This window comes from Lichenostomus cassidix, chromosome 12 (genome assembly GCF_008360975.1).
Source record: "Lichenostomus cassidix isolate B80296 chromosome 12, HeHo_3.0, whole genome shotgun sequence".
Taxonomy (NCBI): domain Eukaryota; kingdom Metazoa; phylum Chordata; class Aves; order Passeriformes; family Meliphagidae; genus Lichenostomus; species Lichenostomus cassidix.
Window position 1 is genome coordinate 12052686 of NC_139493.1, and position 18433 is coordinate 12071118.

The following is an 18433-nucleotide window of genomic DNA, read 5'->3' on the forward strand; positions in this document are numbered from 1 at the left end:
CATTATTTGTCACTATTTTCTCCAAATTTTTAACCTAATGGGATTTACTCCTTGCTGTTAATCTCGCTGGAGATACTTAGCGTGGTGCGGTACCCCTTGCCTTCCTTTGGTCGGTGTGCCTCCCTAGCTGTTCCCAGCCCCGGCTCGGCTCCCTTTCCCTGCCCCGGGCGGGCGGCGAGGCGCGGCGAGGCTGGGGCGCTCAGCCCGGAGCCCCGGCAGGGAGAGAGACAGGTCGGGGTGCCGAGGCAGCTGCTGTGGATGAGCAGCGCAGAAGGGACATGCAGCGGAAGGGAAGGACAGGACACAACCGAGGAGCAGATGGGAGCCGCGAAAGGGGAGCCGGAGCGGGAAGGGCGGGGAGCCGGGCGGGGCCGGCGGAGAGAGGCGGGCGGCGGGGCCAGGCGAACACACACACCGAGACACATCGCTTCCCTCCGCCTGCCCTGACAGCCGCCCCGAGCCCCGGGACCACCGCGTCCCTCCGCCGCCGCCGGCTCCCTCTGCCGCCCTCCCTCTGCCGCCGGGCCGGGGCGGCAGCTCCGCCAGCCTCATGCCCGGAGCGGAGCAGGAGCAGGACGGCACCAGGTGAGTGCTGTCCCTGTGAGGGCTCTGGCGGGCTGGGCGGGCGCTGCTGGACGGGCTCGGCTGCTCTGGGGCAGCGGGAGGCGGCAGTGGCGGAGCTGCCCTGGGGTCGCTCCGCGGGGACCCGCCGCGCCTGACGGGACTCGGCGCGGAGCGCTGGCGGCGGTGCCACGGCGGGTCGGGAAGGGACTCCCGCCAGCTCCTGCTGGGGAAAACGGGGCTCGTCCTCGTCCCGCTGCTGTCCCCGCTCCGGCGGTGCCCCGCGCAGGGAGGCCGCAGCCCGCTGCCCAGGGCGGTGAGGGGCCCTGAGGGGGCGGCACCGGGCCGGCGGCGCTCGACCCGCTCCCTCACGGCTGCCTTCATTCGTTTGTGCTTTTGAAAAACTTTCAGCGTTTGTTTAGTGGCAAACCTCACACGAGTGTCGGTTTCCAGCGAAGGGCCGCCCTGCCCGGAGCCGGCCGCCTCCTCTGGGCCCCGCAATGGGTATCGAGGAGCGGCTGTGCCCCGCTGCTGTGTGCCTCGGCGGGGTTTGCCCGCAGCCCACCCTCGGCCCTGCCCTCCGCCCGCACGGCCCCCGCCTCTGGGGAGGAGGTGGAAGAGGCTCGGGCCGAAGGGAAAGCGGAAAAAAACAAACAGAGAGCGTAACGAGTTACACTTGTGGAGCGAGGCTCGGCAGCCCTGCGGGCTGTGCTGGGAGGCAGCGCTGCTGAGCGGGGCTGCAGCCCGGGCTCTGCTCCGCAGGTGAGTGCAGTGCAGTTGGTGCGCTGCTGCTCATCTCTGCTGTGCTCGGGAGCGGCCAGGACCTGTGATTTACTGCCGAACCATTTGCGTTCATGCAAGAAATTCAACTTTGGTAATTTAAATTATTTTTTAAAATTTATTTTTATATGGTTCTTAAATTTTATGAGTATATAAACGTTCTTGTATACCTTTTTCATGTATACCTACATTCATTAATGCAATTTAAAGTTAAATATTATCATTCAGTATATTTTCCCAGTGAAAAGGCAGAGGAAATTCCCTCATCCTCAAACACTTGCTATAGAATTAATATGGTTGCATACTTATTTCCATAGCATGTACAGAGGTCTGCCAAGTCCAACAAGTTATGAGATGGATGTTGTATCTGTACAGGATTTGGGTTCAGAATGGGAGAAGCCATGGGATTTGGAAACAAATGGAGCTAGGTATTTATTGCAGAATAATAATGCTTGCAGAATGTATTTAGTAGAGTATGAGAAACAGAATTGCCCAGGTGCAGATGAAGTAAGGGAATGCACAGGGATGTCTCTGGCTTGTTGTTTAGTGATTTAGTCTTTCTATTTAAATTTTTCATGTGTATGACATGATACCTGTTCTTGGTAAATGTTTGCTAGCCAGTTTCAGTAAACAAAATAACATATTGTTTTGAACAGAGATCCCATTCACTTTCCCGTTGGAGTGGTGTGTATGGGTGAGCAGTGTGACAAGGCCTTGTGACCCGTGAAGACACTGCAACATTCAGTATCATTCCCTGTGCATTCTCTCAGACCTCCGCTCTGTTTTGAATAGCTCACTTCTTCTCAGGACTGCTTTTGAGTAGACAGTTGCTCTGGCGTGATTCCAAGTTTTGGGAGTTGTATGTGCACATGATTTGGAGGTGTATTATGTGGAGTTGCTTCCAGCAAGTGGCCAGTGAGACCACATGGCCTTAAACAAAACTGTTTCGTTTTGCTGCTCATTAATTGAAGTAGGTGATACCTGCTTCTGCTTGGGAGTTTATGTGTAATACCTTCATATTGACTTAAGAGCTTTTTCCTGTGTTAAAAAGCTCCTGAGTGTTTCTTTTTTCCTATCTCAAATCTTTTGCTTTCGGTGTTAAAAAAAATTAACGTGACCTCTTACATTTTGTTTATGCTGGAGTTTTATTTGTATGTTTTCAGTGGTTTAGGTTTTTGAACAATCTCTTTTGATGAAAGGGTTTTTCTGAGTATTTTTTGTGGAAGTATCTGCCTGCTGCTACAAATTCTGTAATGAATGCATTTAGAATCCTTTTGGAGTGCTTTGTGTGTGTATTGTGTTATATTGCAGACACCTTATATTAAGTGTTTGAGAAGTGCATTTGGAGAAGTAATATGTTGCCATTTTCTTCCTCTGTAATATGGCGGAAAACTGGCAAATGATGTTTGTGGAAGACTCTGTTGTTTAACTTAAGTAGCCTCTATGTAAGTTTCTTTGTTTTTTTACCAAATTGTGCCTCTCAACTTGTGGGGGGATGTTGTGGATTCTAGTTGTTCGGGTCACATGAAATCTGGAATTAACAAGTGGCTCAGGTCTTACACAAGTCTTTGTAGTGTAGTAGCTAAAGATATTGGAAAATAAAGGACTCGGTAAATATGCTCCAGTAATGTGGGATTAACACACACCCTGCTTTGTGTTTGACTATAACAGCTACAGAGTAACTGTTCTGAAATAAATGGTTATTAGCACATGGCTGTGGTGGTGTGCAACCCCAAATGTACTATAAAGGATGTGCAAACAAACACAGGCTGTTCTCCTCTGCGGTGCCAGCCAGAGTAGAACGTGCAGGGATGTGCTGTCAAGTACCGAAATGTGGGCAATGATTAACCAGCAGGTGCTCAGCACAGCCCAGGATCAGCTGAAGGGTTCCTGGCGAAAGGATCAGGCTGTTAATACCTAAACACCAGGGCATGTGCACATTCATTCACCTCCTGATCAGGTGCTGATGAGTAGCCGAGGGGAGGCTGCTGCCCTGGCTGGAGGAGGTCGTTTGCACCAACATGTCTTACCCAGACCACTGCTGAGGGCAGTACTTGAAAGTATGGCCACGAGTAAAATCCAGCAATTCCTTCAGAAATAATTGTTTAAACTGGTCAAGAAGAAGAAGCCTTTATGTTCTTGGCAATAGAAGAGGGGGTTTTGCTTTTTGTGTTATATCATTATATATGCAATCGGAAATCTAACTATAAGGGTGCCCTATACCATTTTTTTCTCCTTTCTGTATAGAGTTAATTACCTTCACAGACCTCTAGTTGCCCTCATAGCTCTGCAGGTGTAATCAATGTGTGGTACAACTTGCATTCAGAAAAGTTTTCTGGCTTTCACACCACTGAAGCTTGCATAAACTTGGAAAGTTGGCAAGAATTATCTGGACTTGTGTGGTTTCTGTAGAACAAGAACAGCTGCTCTGCTGGTATAATCTCTCAGACATTTCAGTTGTTAAATAGAAGTGGAGCTTTTGTTAGTTTATTTTAAATACTTCATAATTTCTTCTAAATAATTTTTCAGGATTATAACTGGGAGAAGAGAATGTCCGTGACACTGTGTGTACGGTATCAGGAATCCTACTGGTTTTATTTTAAATGTAACCCTGTGTCTGGGTGTAGTATTCCCTCAGAAGGCTTTGTCTGGACTATCCCCTATTCCCACAGACAACAACCAGCTCTTTGGACAGGATGTATTTTGGGGGTGACTGTCTCCTTCTGCTTGTGTATGCCCTTCACTTGGGACAGGTTAAAAGCACATAGGAATTGCAGCACCAGCACGTTTGTATGGACACGAGCAGTGATGAGGGTATCTCAAACCTGGTATCCCCCTGTGGAGGTTCTTTTGTGAGTAGGAGCCCTAAAATTCTTTGCCTACAGAAGAAGGTGCTGTCAAAATTAGCATCTGTTGATGCTCCATAGATAAGTAATTAATATCCTAGATAAAAAACTCACTCAAGTGAGTTGATTGCTGTGTTCATCTTGCCAACTTTCCCATGTAGGTTTGGATTCTGACTGGGCTTAGCAATTGCAGGTGAAAAGCTGTAAAGATTGAATTTTAGGACAATACAACTCTTTGTCTGCCATTCAGTGTATTAAATAACCAAGAAAATAAATGCAAGGCCAGCTTGACCGACTTCAATTAAGTGTATTAAACTGTGCAGTAATCCTGAATGAAATAATCATCATTATTAAGACAGTAGGCTGAAAGGATCATAATTTTAATTTTAGGCAGAAAATATGACACCCTTCCAGGCAGATAAAATGTTGAACCTGCTGCCATTTCCTGGCAGTGATGATTCTGATAAAGGAAAAATGAGTAGGGTTTGTCTCAACTGTGGTGGTATTTCTTTTGGTTTTCATTTGTACTTAATGTGTTTTTGTTGAGGATAAACCTCTTTATTATGAGGGAAGCAGGAATATGCTGAAAGGATGAGAAGAATATGAAAAAAGAGACAGTGGTTGCATTAATTTTACACTGGGCATGCACCCTATATCTCATTTTTCTTTTTTTTTCTGAGTCTGCCTTTACCATGAAAAAGATTGAATTTAGCTGCTAGTTTCAAAACACGCGTCTTTTTTGTTTAGTAAATTGTTCCTTAAATTGACTTAGCTTTGCATAGCCCTTTTAATATTCTTTGCAGAAACAACAAAAATATATTTCTGGAAATAGTTTTCCTCTAGATAAAATCTAGATTTAAAAAATCATAGAAAAAGATCTTTGTGTTTCATTGTTACTATTTTGAATAGCAACTTAGCGCTTGCTTTCAAATACAGAAGTTTGAGGAGGATAGAGTTAAATGGATCTTAAATTGCTGGTTGTATGAGTCACTAAATTGGGAACATAAATACTCATATTCTTTGGAAAGAACCTCTCAACATTGTTTTCCTGCATAGTGTCAACTGCAAAACACAATGCAGTATGTTTAGCTGAAAGTAGTTGTATTTGCATTTGAAATAATAGTTTACGATAAAAGTCAGATAACTTTTTGCTTGTCACACTGACTAAAGTCTGCAGTGGAAGCTGCGTTATTATACTGTTGTGTTTTGTTTGCTTGCTTTGTTGAAAATAAATAAAAACTTGGAGAGGGGTAAATGGGCAGTGCTGGAGAACTAGCCCTGCACGCTCACAGAAGGGATAGGTTGTTTTGTTTGCTCTCTGATGCTGAAGCCAGAGACTTGAAATGGGAACATCTCGATCTTTTAGTCCAGAGAGAGATTTGTCTCAGGATGACATATGTAATTTCGACATCAGTGACAAAAAAAAAAAAAAAAAAATCATGGTATCTGTGTGTATTGAGTAGAATATAGTACTTAGTGTTCTCTGTATTCTGCTTGAACAGTGTATTTAATTTTATGTGTCTATCTTCTGCATCTTAAACCTTCTCTTTAAAATGTTTTGTTGAAGTCTTTGCAAGTGTTTCATAATGTTAGATTTTGTCCTAATCAGATGAGAGGTTTGGTTGCATGTTTTAAGATAAAAGAGTATTGAATCATTAATTTTTTTTAATTGATATGGCAATCCCTAAAAGTGATGACAAAGCTCACAAACATTCACTATTGTGCCCTGGACTGCTCAAGTTTGTCTTGAAACCACTGACAGCTCCTGATAACTTTGCAGATTGGACAGCGTGGATGAGTCCTTGCTCTTCAATTTATCAGTGATGGAGACAGTATTATACAATATGCTGATGTGCAGGACAGACTAAACCAGCAGTCTCAATTCTTGTTCTTTCCTGAACAATAACCTGCTTAGAAAAGTCTGTGTTTGTATTGTGGGAGTAGAACATCTGCATGTACTTGTCTGTGGTGACCCTGCTGTTGCTGTCTTCCATATAAATGTATTTAAGTGGTTCTGAAAGCTGTCTGAGATGTAACCATGTCCTCTCTTTGATGCTGGGAGACTTCTCCAGGGGCTTTCATTGAATGTATTGTTAGATGGGTTGTAATGCAATTGGTTGCTTTCCATTTCTTTTGGTATTTTTTAGGGAAAAGAGCTAAGGCTCAGTTAAGTAAAGGACTGGCTCTGTTTACAGTGTTGTCTCATATGGGCTGTATTTCTTCAGTGTGGAGCACTCTTTCATGTCAATGCTCTGGTTTCAGCCTGTAATGAACTTTTATTTATTTATTTAATAGTTGTCTTTTAGCTTTTAACATATGTTGTGCTGAGAATAAGTACAACATTGACGCTATTTCAGAACTAAGTATTGTCTTTTATATATGCTGGATAGACTGTCCCACTGTCTATGTATGTGTGTGTATGGGAGAGGGAGCAGGACTCAGTACTTGCTGAGGCAGGATCATTCCATTACTTCAAAGCTTCTGCTCTGTCATCTTGAAGAGTTCTGACAGACTCAACAAAATGTGCAGCATCTGTGGTTCTCCGAACTGCTGCCTGCAAATATCTTTGTATATATGCTTGTGTTAAGTACCTATATAAAATTTAACTGCACTTCTGAAGAGGACAGAAGGCGAATTCTTTTAATGAGATGCCTTCAGAACAGGAATAAAAACTCTCAAAAATAGGTGTTTGAAGAGGTCCTCCAAAACCTCATTCTTTAGTGCATCAGGTGCAATTTTAAAGACTCCAGGGGGGTAAGCAATGATATGCAACATGTGTTCATTGAGGTCAAAACTTGAAATAACCATGGTGTGTGTAAAACCAAGTTTATGGTATGCTGGGCTTGGGCTGAAGTGGTCATACAAAGTGGAATTCTCAGCACTGGCTGCTACTTTGAAATATTCATCAAGAGCTTCTTGAGTTTTCACTCTGGTGTCACTGAAGTATGCTGTAGTGGCATAAAGATGTTTTGCAACTGCCCTATCTGAAAACCTCAGAAAAACAATTTGAAGAAAAGATTGTTTTTAGAATTTGTTGTTATGCAGTTAAACAGTGAAGTTTGTTTTAAACGTGCCCTTGAACACATTGTTTGCCGAAGGCGGCAGCTGGCTGGGAGCTGAGTGCACTTCAAATGGGAGATACTTGTGTTTGCTGACTTTGGGTGTGGAAACTTTTTCAGAAAGCAATGCAAGGGTAAATATGTTCATTCACTAGAAATGGCAGATTTCAGGCAGTTGGCAAGGAAATGAGAAGTGGCCTCTTTAGAGATATTGCACTACATCTGCTAACTGGTAATCAGCTCACAGGTTTTGTGAGCATGAAGACATTTGCTTCAGAGAATGATGGTGGAGAAAAACACCTTTTGGTGAAAGAAAAACACATTTTTTTCGTTGTAGTAGATGCACATTACTGCACGTTACATGGTGATGCTATTGCCTTCTTTTTCATCAAAAAGAATAACAGTTTCTGCATTGAGGTATCTCAGAGTTCAGAAAAGATTTTTTTCCCCTCACAGTTCTCTTAAATAAGTACAAGAAGATACTATTTCAACAATGCAAAGAATTTTAGTGAGGGTGAGGAACTGTGGGAACATGTTGCCTCAGAAGATATTAATTATTTTTACTTTAACTGTTGTGAACAGCTGTTGAATGATATGTTATTTTTTAACTACTGCTACTGTGAATATCTTGTCTGGAGATACAAACAGGGAGTGGAGGGAAAAGCAAAAAGTATTTTTAGCCTGAGGTTCAAAGTGTATCTATACTTTGTAACACAAGGTGGGGCGGGGGGGAAGGAGGAGGAGAAAATGGGCTTCTTGTAGGAAACCAATTTTTACAAGATTGGCTAATTCTTACCCCATTCTTCTAGATAAAAGTCACAGGTTTGAGCCTGTGGGGTGTTGTGACTTCAATACTTTACTTTTCTTGAGCCTTCTCTTGTTTTTCTGTTCAAACGATCCTGCAGTGCTGCTCTGTGCAGGTGTTCAGGGGCTTGCTGTGCTGTACTACAGCCTTTCCCCCTGCTTTGTTTTTGTCCACGTAAGGGCAATTGTAGAACTCACAAAATTAAATACAAATTAATAAAATATCCTTAAATGTAACCCACTTGTCAGTATTTGAGCTAGTGGCTTACCACTGCTAAGCTTTTCTCTACCATTATGTGGTGTAAGAATCTACTGTAAGGCAGATGGACTGATAAGGCTTCAGGTAAACAGAGTTCATGTTTTTAATGGAAGCATAGAAGAGATAACATAGGAGAATTTTGGGGTGCGTGTTTCATTCTGGGGACTCCAGTGTTAAGCAACCTATACTTGGGCATAGAAGACTAAGTATTCTGAATTTCAGGTGTCTCCTCAAAACCAGCAAAGATTTTTCTTCAAAGCTGTTTGCTCAGTAAGATAGAGACAGTAGTGTTAAATATAGTTGCTATAAATAAACTCTTCGGCATTGTTTTCCTATGTTTTTGTTCTGCAATTGCTTTTTGCCCACTTCCTGCTGTTAGAGCACAGCACGATCTCTAGGACAACACCTAATTCAAGTGCGTGTCCCTCATCTGGAACAGGCAAGGTTCAGTGTGCAGAGGCTGAGGAACAGAATGCATCTGAGCACTCTCATAAATTAATATTCATTGACTTGTCTTGGCATCTGGCTCCAAGTTATTAGGAGGGAAGATGATAGATTTATTTTCCTCCTTCAGGTTTCATCATGAACCTTGCCTATGCCATAAAGTTCAAGTCCAAACAAGAGCTGGAGGGTGATATAGAAAGAGGCACCTGTGAACAGCATATCTTTTTCTGAATGTTGTTCTTTTGCTTCTTGAATTGCATTTCATTTTCTAAGATGTTGTTGTTACTAGAGGCTGATTTCTGAGGACAGTGGTAGTATTCTGACTGTGTGCATGTATTTTTTAAAAACACATACAGAATTTTCATTTGCTAGTTTTAGCTTTCATTTTGTGTGGCTCACTTTGAATATAAACAATATTTTTTGGAGATCATAAGCCTTACAATTTTCTTTCCACAAAAGAAAATTCAATTTTATTTTAGACCTACTTCATGAAGCAGTTTGTATTCACTAGAAATATGTCTACAAAATATTCTTAATGCTTGAAAAAATATATCCCCGTTTTACATATTTAAATAATATTTTTTTGTTTAAAAAAAATTATTTATTCTCAAGAAAGGGTCCTAAGGGAAGTCTGTGGCACATGAGTAAGGAGAGAATCTACAGTCTGAAAACTTTTAATTGAAATTACTTTCAAGTAAGAGAAGTAGTGGTAATATTTGGTATCCATGGCTTTGTAAAGTGTTGACAGATACCAATTTTCTGTTTGCCATTTAGAAACTAAAAGCCTGTGGTATTTTGACAAGGTCATAAAACTTGTCAGTGTTGTGGGGATCAGCTGTTTAATTACCTGTTGCTCTTGGTAGAGAGTGAACAAGGACCTGTGTGGACCTGTTGACAGGAATAGTGTGACAAGAGTATCGCTGAAGCTTGTCAGAGTCACTGCTGTCCCACCTCTGAAGGGTGGCTGGGGAGAGCTGCTGGATGGCAAGCCTGGCTTGGCCTCCAAACCCTGACAGTGCCTCCATCCCTCCAGGCAGGAGCCAAGGAGGATGAGTTGAAAGGAGCTGATGCAGATGACCAATACAGGCTCATACAGACAACAATCACTCGAGGTGCACAGTGTGCTGCTGTTCTCAGATATTAGGCTGGGAAGGTGAAGGAGTTGAGAAGTATGACAAGATGTATTCCTCTCTGTATTACTTTGTGGTTTTCTTTTGCAGACCATCTGAGAACATAAATTGGGCTAATGGCATATTTCATTTATTTTCTGTTAGATCAATATCAATAACCTTTGTCATCAATTGTTCATAGAAAAGAATAACACAGTAACTTTTATCACTTCTGTGCTCTGCTTTTGCTCTAGTTTGAGTGTGGAAGTCTCAGTGCAGAGATATGCATAGAGTGTTGGCTTGGAGATTTCCAAGGGTGGGGAGGAGAGTGCTGAAAACAGCTTTGTTGTTTGTTTTTTTTAAATCATACATTGAACAGTTGTACTGCTGTAGTGCCAACTCACAAGTGAACAGTGGAAGTTGTACTTTTTTTTCTGTAATGGCAACCTTGTGGTTTTGTAATCTGAATCTTTCACCTTCCGACTCTGAGAGTTAATGGACTGCTTCTAACCTTGCCCCGAGCCTTTGATCTGACTGTATGGGTGACTGTAAGACGAGGTCAAACTCTTGTTGCCATAACTTGTGTGATCATTGAAGCATCTGGGCTTTCCCCACGTTAGGAAATTGCTTCCTCAAAACGGGAAACTTTGCAGATGTTAAGTATGGACTCCTGCAATGTTGCTTTAAAATGTATTTAAGAACAACTCTCCTCTTCCTGTGCTACTATAGAGAAGCAAGTAATAATATAGTTTTCAATACATGTTGCTGCTGAGCCAGTTTTAGAATTACTAGATTTTTTTGTGTGGATTTGTTTGGTGGGCTTTTTTTGTTGTTGATTTGATTTGGTTTGAGTTTTTGTTTTGTGTTTGTTTGGTTTTGCTGGGTTTTTTCTTTTTCTTTTTTTTCTTTTGCTTTTTTCTCTGTGCTGTTTTTGTTTGTTTTTTGTTACTTTTTGTTTCTTCCAAAATGATGCACTTCAGAATCAAAAGTAAATTTGAGGTCAGGCACTGATCCAAAAAGAGGTCAGATGACTGAGTCTCTGTTCCTGCTCTCAGAGAGGTGAGGCTTCTGTTATTTTCCAATTCCAAATAGTTTTTTAGATCTTTAAAACAAGATTTCAATGAACAAATTTGCCCAGAAATAGACTTTTATCCCTCTTTATTATGAGTGATGTTTAAAAAAATGCAAGATTAAGGACCTGTTCTTGCAAATCCATTCTGGTTGCTCTGACAGGTCAGTTCCACAGGCTCTGTTCACAGCAAGGGGCCACCAAAAACAAGACATTAATGTCAGTGAGAACCAGAGTTTGGTTGCTGGTCGTGGGACTTGTGTCTGATAAACATGCTTGCCAGGGCTGTTTATCTACTCTTGCCTGGGCAGAATTTTGAAACGAAGATGGGCATTCTCTTCAGAGCATTTATTGTGTGCAGGTTGGCCATATCTACCTGCCAGTGATGGACACGTGCCCTGTACTCAGCTTTTCATGCTGTCCCTGAAATCTGTCAAGTCACCTTTTGTTCCAGTTTTCACACAGGTTGAACCAGCTTTTTAATGGTTCTCTGTACCTTCTTGAAAAAAGTAAGGGATTATTATCTTGACAAGCACAGCCTATTTTCTAGTTATTTTCTAGCGCTGTTAATTAATGTACAGCTGAGCCTGATTTCTGTTAATCAATTATGTCTTGTGCTGATCCTAATAGAAACCAGGTGTCAAATTAAGTTGACTAAGATGACTTTGATGGCTAGAAATAACCTGCCCCCTTTTAAAAGAAAGCAGTGGTGGTGGGAGGGAAAGCTGTAAGGCTCAAAAGTTTCAGGTTAACACTGTGGATCCTGTTACCAAAAAATAATTACTGTTTCATGGTGAAATTAACTTGCTCTTTGTAGAGTCTTCATTTGTTCTTGCCCTACAAGTCATTTACTGGAAACTTATTTGACCATATAGACCTTCTGGAAGTGATGTAACTTGGGAATTGCTATTGCCAGCACTGGAATATATCTGTGCTGTTTTAGAGAGGGACTTCAACCATGAATGAATTATTTTCTGCAAATCAGCAAAGTATGATCTTAAGTTATTAAAATATGCTAAAAAGCTTCTGTAAATCTTTACATGTCAGAAAATGAAGTTTTCTTCCCCATGCTGTGTGTGTGGATCGTTCCACAGCAGTGCTGGCTGTGGCTGCTGCTCTGAATTAACACAACTGCCATGATGCACAGCCCTGGATCCAGGCTTGCTGACATCAACTCTCTTGGCATGTGTTCAGAAAAGTAAACAGAAGACAATCAGTGTTGGGTTTGGCATAACTAGCAAGTCCATAAAACTGCCAAATCCTTCTCAGTGTATTCATCCAATTAATCCCATTGATGTAGGACATTTACTTAAATGAGTAAAACATACTGTATTTGGTCTTTAAAAGTTCTTGTCTTAAAGTTTCGGTTTTCTACATAATTAGTAACCAAAATCTTTACTTAAATAGCATTTTTCTTGTTTTTTGATGTTATTCTCTTGTAGAAAAAAAATGAATTCTGAAAGCTCAGCCCTTACTATGAGTAGCCCTGCTGTAATAAACCAGTGTGCCAGAGGAGGAATGGAACAAGAAAAAATTTGGTAAGCTTTACTTCTAATTTTCTAAGAGGTTAGTAGACAGCAATATAGGAGATGTAGTATAAAAATTAAGTAAAAGAATTGTTTGTTGTAACTGGTACATTAAGTCTGCATTATTTAATAACAGGGAAGAAAAAGCAGAAATAATTTTTTATTTTGGTTTTGAATTTTTAGCAGATGACATGGTACAGGGTGTCATGGGGGATGGGCAGTGGAAAAACTCCTGTTCCCTTCAGCAGTGCACCAGTTGTGCTCAGGGAATCTTTCACATATGGCAAATGTTTTAATCTCCCAATGCTGCTGTTATGCTGGGCTGTGCTAGTACCAATACCTTCAGTGCTGTGAGACTCCAGAGATTCCTGCCCTGGGAGGCACTAAAAAGTCAACAGTTTCTACTTTGTGTATATAAAAAATGTTACTCTGTACTGGAGGAAAAAAGCAATTGCAACGTTAAATGGTAGATGTGGACAAATGCTTACACTTGATAACAAATTTTTGAAAATTTGAAAATTGCTGCAGACCATGCAATTTTTAGAACCTGGTTTGGTGTTTTCCTGAAGGGAAGAGGGTGTTGAAAAGGTTTTGAGACTATTCCAGCTGGGCTAATGAGAGCCTTTTATTGAGAGCCTGCTGGTTTTTACTTGCTGTTGTTTGCTAGGGGTTTTTTACATTATTTATTTACCATATGGAAAACAACCAATAAATTCATGACAGGAAGCATGACACCCATGTGGACAAAAAGCTACCTTACATTGTTTTTGTAGCTGGAGAAATACTCTTGAAAAGCTGAAGAATTAAAGAAATATTACCAAGTCAATGTTCTGTTTCCTGTTGCATGCTTGTCAGGAAATCAAATAAAATCTTTTGCTTTGGTTTTTACGTAATATTCAATTATAGTACCTAGAAGTAGTTCTCTGTAACATTCTCAACAAAATCTTTGGATGAAAGGGCAGGATGAGGAAGACCTGTGACTTCCCTCCTGACTCACAGATCTACCAAGGGGTGGGAAATTGACACAAACACTTTTTTTCTTGTATCTTTTGCTGGGTTTTATATCCTGCTTGTGGTATTGATCTGATGACACTTCTGTTTAATATCTTTATCAATCATCTGCAAGAGGGGATCAGGGGCACCCTAGGTAAATTTGTAGATAACTCCATGGCAGTATTTGATCTGCTGGAGGGCAGAAGGGCTCTGCAGAGGGATCTGAGCAGGCTGGATCAATGGGCCAAGGCCATGGCATGAGGTTCAACAAGGTAAAGTGATGGGTCCTGCCTTTGGATCACAACAAACCCTTTCAGTTTTCCACACTGGGGGCAGAGTGACTGGAAAGCTGCCTGGCAGGGAAAGATCTGTGGGTGCTGGTTGACAGCAGCTGAACATGAGCCAGGGTGTGCCCAGGTGGCCAAGAAGGCCAGTGGCATCCTGGCTGTGTCAGCAATAGTGTGGCCAGTGGGACCAGGGCAGTGATTGTCCCCCTGTACTGGGCACTGGTGAGGCCACAGCTCAAATCCTGGGTTCAGTTTTGGGCCCCTCATGACAAGACACACATTGAGGGGCTGGAGTGTGTCCAGAGAAGGGCAATGGAGCTGGGGAAGGGGCTGGAGCACAGGTCTGGTGAGGAGCAGCTGAGGGAGCTGGGGGTGTTTAGCCTGGAGAAAAGGAGGTCCAGGAAGGACCTTTTCAAAAGCAGTGTAATGCATGTCTGCTTAGCTTTCTAAACTACTGTTTTTTATTCTGGGATTCTGTGAATACTAGAGCTGAATGGACATTATATTTTTCTCAGCCTAATAGAGTGCAATGGTGCACTGCCTTACTGCATTGTTTATTTATTGCTGTTTATTCATTGCCTGATTCTTGGAACTTATTTATGTTGTGATGGTTCTGGGTTTATTTTCATGAAAATGTGAGTATTGGTAAGGACTGGTGTTAGTCATAGCAAGATCAGAAATATCTACTGTTAAAAGTATACAGTGACAGTGTAAAATATTCAAAGAAGTCAAAAGCCTCCACAGAGAAAAGCCCTGAGCAAGACCTTATCTAGCATTTAAACATCACTTATGATGCATGTAAAAGGCTTTGATGTTGCATAAAGCCCCCTAAAAACAGAGGGCAGAGTAAATAATTGACTGATTCCCAGTTACCTTGTACAGCCATTTACCAAGTCTGCCATTCTGGTTCATCAGTGTTTCATATCTGCATAGTTTGGTGCCTCTACCAGATGAAAAAACAATTGAATTCTCAAAATTGCAATGCTTCGCTTGCTTCTGTTGCTTTTTCCCCTTCACAACATACATAATCAAAATGACAGCAGCAAAAGAATGGTGGTAGTAGCAGAAGTGTGACTGCTGTGAATGTCTGGTAACTGCAGGGTGTCATGGCAGAGTTTGTATGGGAACCAAATTAAGCTGCTCTTGATAAGCAGGAATGCTGAGGAACTTGGTGGATGGTCATAACATCAACAGTATCAGCTGTCTGAGCTGGTGTGGAATTGTGTTGAACAAATCAAGGCTTGAGAGCCTTGAAATTGTAGAAGCTCCTGATTTGGCAGATTCTCACTTTCTTAATGTTGAAAATTGCAAGAAAGGAACTAAAGATAAGGGAGCAAGTGGGAACTGTGTCAATTCATCCACACTTTCTGTGAAAGTAGGTGGCTGGCACATTGTTTTTCAAAACAAATGTGCAGAAGAATTGGAAATTTTCCAGGTTTTGTTACTGTGTGTGGATTTTAACATGCTTCCTCTAGGCTGGATCAAATCTTACTAGTCACTCCTTCGACATGGTACTGAGGATTAAGTCAGTAAGTATTTAATCCTTTTAAAACTCATAATTGAAATTTGGGGTTCTGTATGTCTCATGACAGAGTTTGTGGTGCCTTGACTTTCCATTTCTGTCTGCAAATACTCTGCCATGTTACTTACCAGGTATGCAGTGTTCTATGACAAAGTTTTCATCACTTTTAGACCAAATTTCTCTGAAAATGGTCCATGTTATGAATAAATAAATCTATACATCTTAAAACTAACCAAACAAGCAGTGTTATATGTGGACTCCAGTGCATTCTGACTCTGTACTTATGACTTGGCTTAAACTGAGTTTGAGGACAGAAACCTCTTTGAATATTTTCTTCTTTGTTTTTGTCTTATGCTGCAACAAATGGTTTTTGTTCCAGCTTTGCTTTCTAATCTGAGACTGGTGATTTTCTGGGAAAGGGAAGCTATTGAAACTCCAGTGTGTATAGTGAGAAGGAAGAGATGCTTACACACTGAATTTAGATACTGCAAAAACTAATTGTAAACCCAGCTCCATTATTGCATCCATTGAAAGAGAACAGCTTACAGTCATATCTTAATGTGCACATGTCTGGAAACTCTTTGGTATAGAAAAAGTAACATTCTGGAGTATTGTGCAACTTATATTTGAAGCTTTTTTTTAAAATAAATTAATCTATTTAGGAAAGAAATAGAAATAACAGGGTCAACTGAGATTAAAACTATACTTGAACTGACATCCCCATGACTGAATAAAAGCAAGATAGGCAAGCAATGTTGAGCAGCTGAAAATCTGCATCTTCACTTCATGAGGAAGTAGTAGATACCACATAGATCTTACCTTGCAGTCTGTGGTTTTAATCACACAGCCCTTCCTCAGTGAGGATCAGAATAGAGTAGCTAAATTGCTGCATACTGCAGCTCAGAGACAGACAAGTGCACAAGCTGACTCTTAGCTTGTGTGGGAAGTAAGGTTTCGTGACAATAAATCATCATGACTCTGTTGCAGCTTTTGCCAGCTGCTAGTTGATGAAGGAAGAATTATGTGTCTGGAATTACAGTAAGAAGAGAAACAAGTTTCACAACTTTCTGTTTCTCCTATATCCTTGTTTAATCAGTAGAAATGAGTCATCCTGAAGAACTGAATTAAACTGGCTCTAGTTAAGTGCAGTTTAACTGCAGATGTTTGATTACAAAAGGCACATGGATGTTTGGGGAGTATAAGGTTACAGTGTGTGCAAAAAGGAAGCTACATAAATTACAGATTAACACTTTAGATAGCGGGATAAAATTAATCTTATCTGTAAGAGGCCTTGATTTTGTTGCTTTCTAGTAATGTTTTATTACATTCAAAGAGAGAAAATGCTTTTCTTGGAAAGCTGAAAAATATTCAGGGTAGTTTACGTAACATAACAGTTATGACCAACTACTTTTAATAAAGCAGGTAAATATTTACTATATATATGAAATCACTTACGTCTTACCTAACTTTCCTTGTTTATTTAAAGTACTTCTCTGCCCATAAAAGGAGTAGTAGAATTGAAAATTTTTACAAGGGAATCACTTGCATTGGTACTTGCAGCCTGAGACCAGTCCCTTAAAGGAAGTGGATGGAGATCCAGGAGAGTGACGTAGGACATGGAGAGGGTGACTCACGAGGCTCTGTAGCACACCCCCAAACAGTGAGAGATGACAATGTGCTGAAATGGTTAAAGTAAGTGCACTCACCAACTGCTGACTGTGCCTCATGCACACATGAAATGGGCTCCGCAGCTGAAGAAAATATGCCCCAGAGGCAAGTACAAGTTTAAACATATGTTCAATCATCATGTCTTACAAAACTAAGTATGGCTTGCATTTCCTCATCCTGGATGGGATCAAAACCCTCTTGATTGCTGCCTTGAGAAAGAAAAGCTCTGGGGCTGCCCCTGGCCTGAGCCCACGAGGTGGCAGCCTTGGTTCGGGGGAGCAGCTCTGCCCGTTCCCTTTCCGGTGTCTGCTTGTTCTCCTTCCCCTTCCCACCCCACCCTTGCCTTTTTTATGGGTCTCATAAAGAAATAGCAGCAGAGGTGAGCTACTGATTGCTTGTTTAAAAAGCACCTTACTACGCTACGGCTGCTGCTAGTAGGTAATATTTGGTGGGGTTTTTGCAGGGGATTATTTTTTTTTTCTGTAGATCATCATTCTCTAGATTTCTGGATAAAGCTGTAATCTGCGTCTTGTACATGATTATGTTGTCTCTAGGTTATACTGCAAATAATTTTTATTGATAGTGTGTCTCTAAAAACATTTGCTGCATACTTGGTTATGACTCTATTGGACTCTACCTGCTTTTTCAGTGTTACATGTCTCTTTATTATAGCTGAGGGAGGGAGGTACAACAAACATTTCTGAAATACCTGATTGATTCCAGGTGAATGTCGAGAAATTTTTTTCCAAGTAAAAGGTAATGCCATCTTTAGGCTGCCCTTAATGGTGTTTTGTTTATGAACGTGTTGTTAGTGCACAGGCTGGTAACATGGCTTTTGTACTCTGACAAATAAGTTGAGCATTCACAGGGAGTGTATAGAGGCAGAGAAGTACATTTATTTATTTATTGAAGAGCTGAAGGGTGTTTTAAAACTATAACTTTGTTACTTTGCTGTAGGAAAAGAGCATAAAAATCTGTCACTCCACCTGTTTTTTAAAAGTATCTTCTTGTATTCTTCCATATGGGCTATCCTGGTGAAATCTAGAAAATAAATGTAGTAAAAATGTTACTTTGGACTGTGTGAGTAACACTCTTGGCTGGAACAGAAATCACTGGAAGGGAGAAGCTGAATCTGTATAGCTTTACATGAGGAACGAGGCTTTCATATTTTGGTACGTTAATTTTTTTTAAACTTACTTTCATTTTCCTCTTCTGTGAATTAGAGAAGTGCATACTGTCAGGGTAATAAATAGCACAGGTGATTAAGCTTGGATCACCAATGTTAATAACTAATACACTATGGAAGGAGGCCTCAGGATCCCTAACTCAGGTTTTGGTCATTTGTAAGTTGAAATTACGATTATAGGGATGAAAATGTCTCCTTCAGTGCTGTCTTGCAAACATCAAGTAAATAAGTTCGCAAAGTTTAGAACAAGGATGATATTCATCATCTGTCTTATGTTTTATTCATTCATCTCATTTTCTCATTGAGATATGCAGCATCTT

The 18433-nt window shown here is 41.1% G+C and overlaps 1 protein-coding gene across 2 annotated transcripts in view; it reads left to right on the plus strand.

The window, feature by feature from the left end:
- The first annotated feature begins 386 nt into the window (after nt 1-386).
- Nucleotides 387-18433, plus strand: part of ARHGEF3 (Rho guanine nucleotide exchange factor 3) — a 99522-nt gene continuing 81475 nt past the window's right edge. The window contains exons 1-2 of one of the 2 annotated variants that reach the window (XM_085072698.1): nt 387-585; nt 12374-12469. In XM_085072698.1, the coding sequence (XP_084928824.1) occupies nt 551-585; nt 12374-12469 (131 nt within the window). In that variant the 5' untranslated portion in view covers nt 387-550. Of the gene's footprint in view, nt 586-1294; nt 1436-12373; nt 12470-18433 lie in introns of those variants that run through there. The other variant, XM_085072699.1, reaches the window with a different exon arrangement.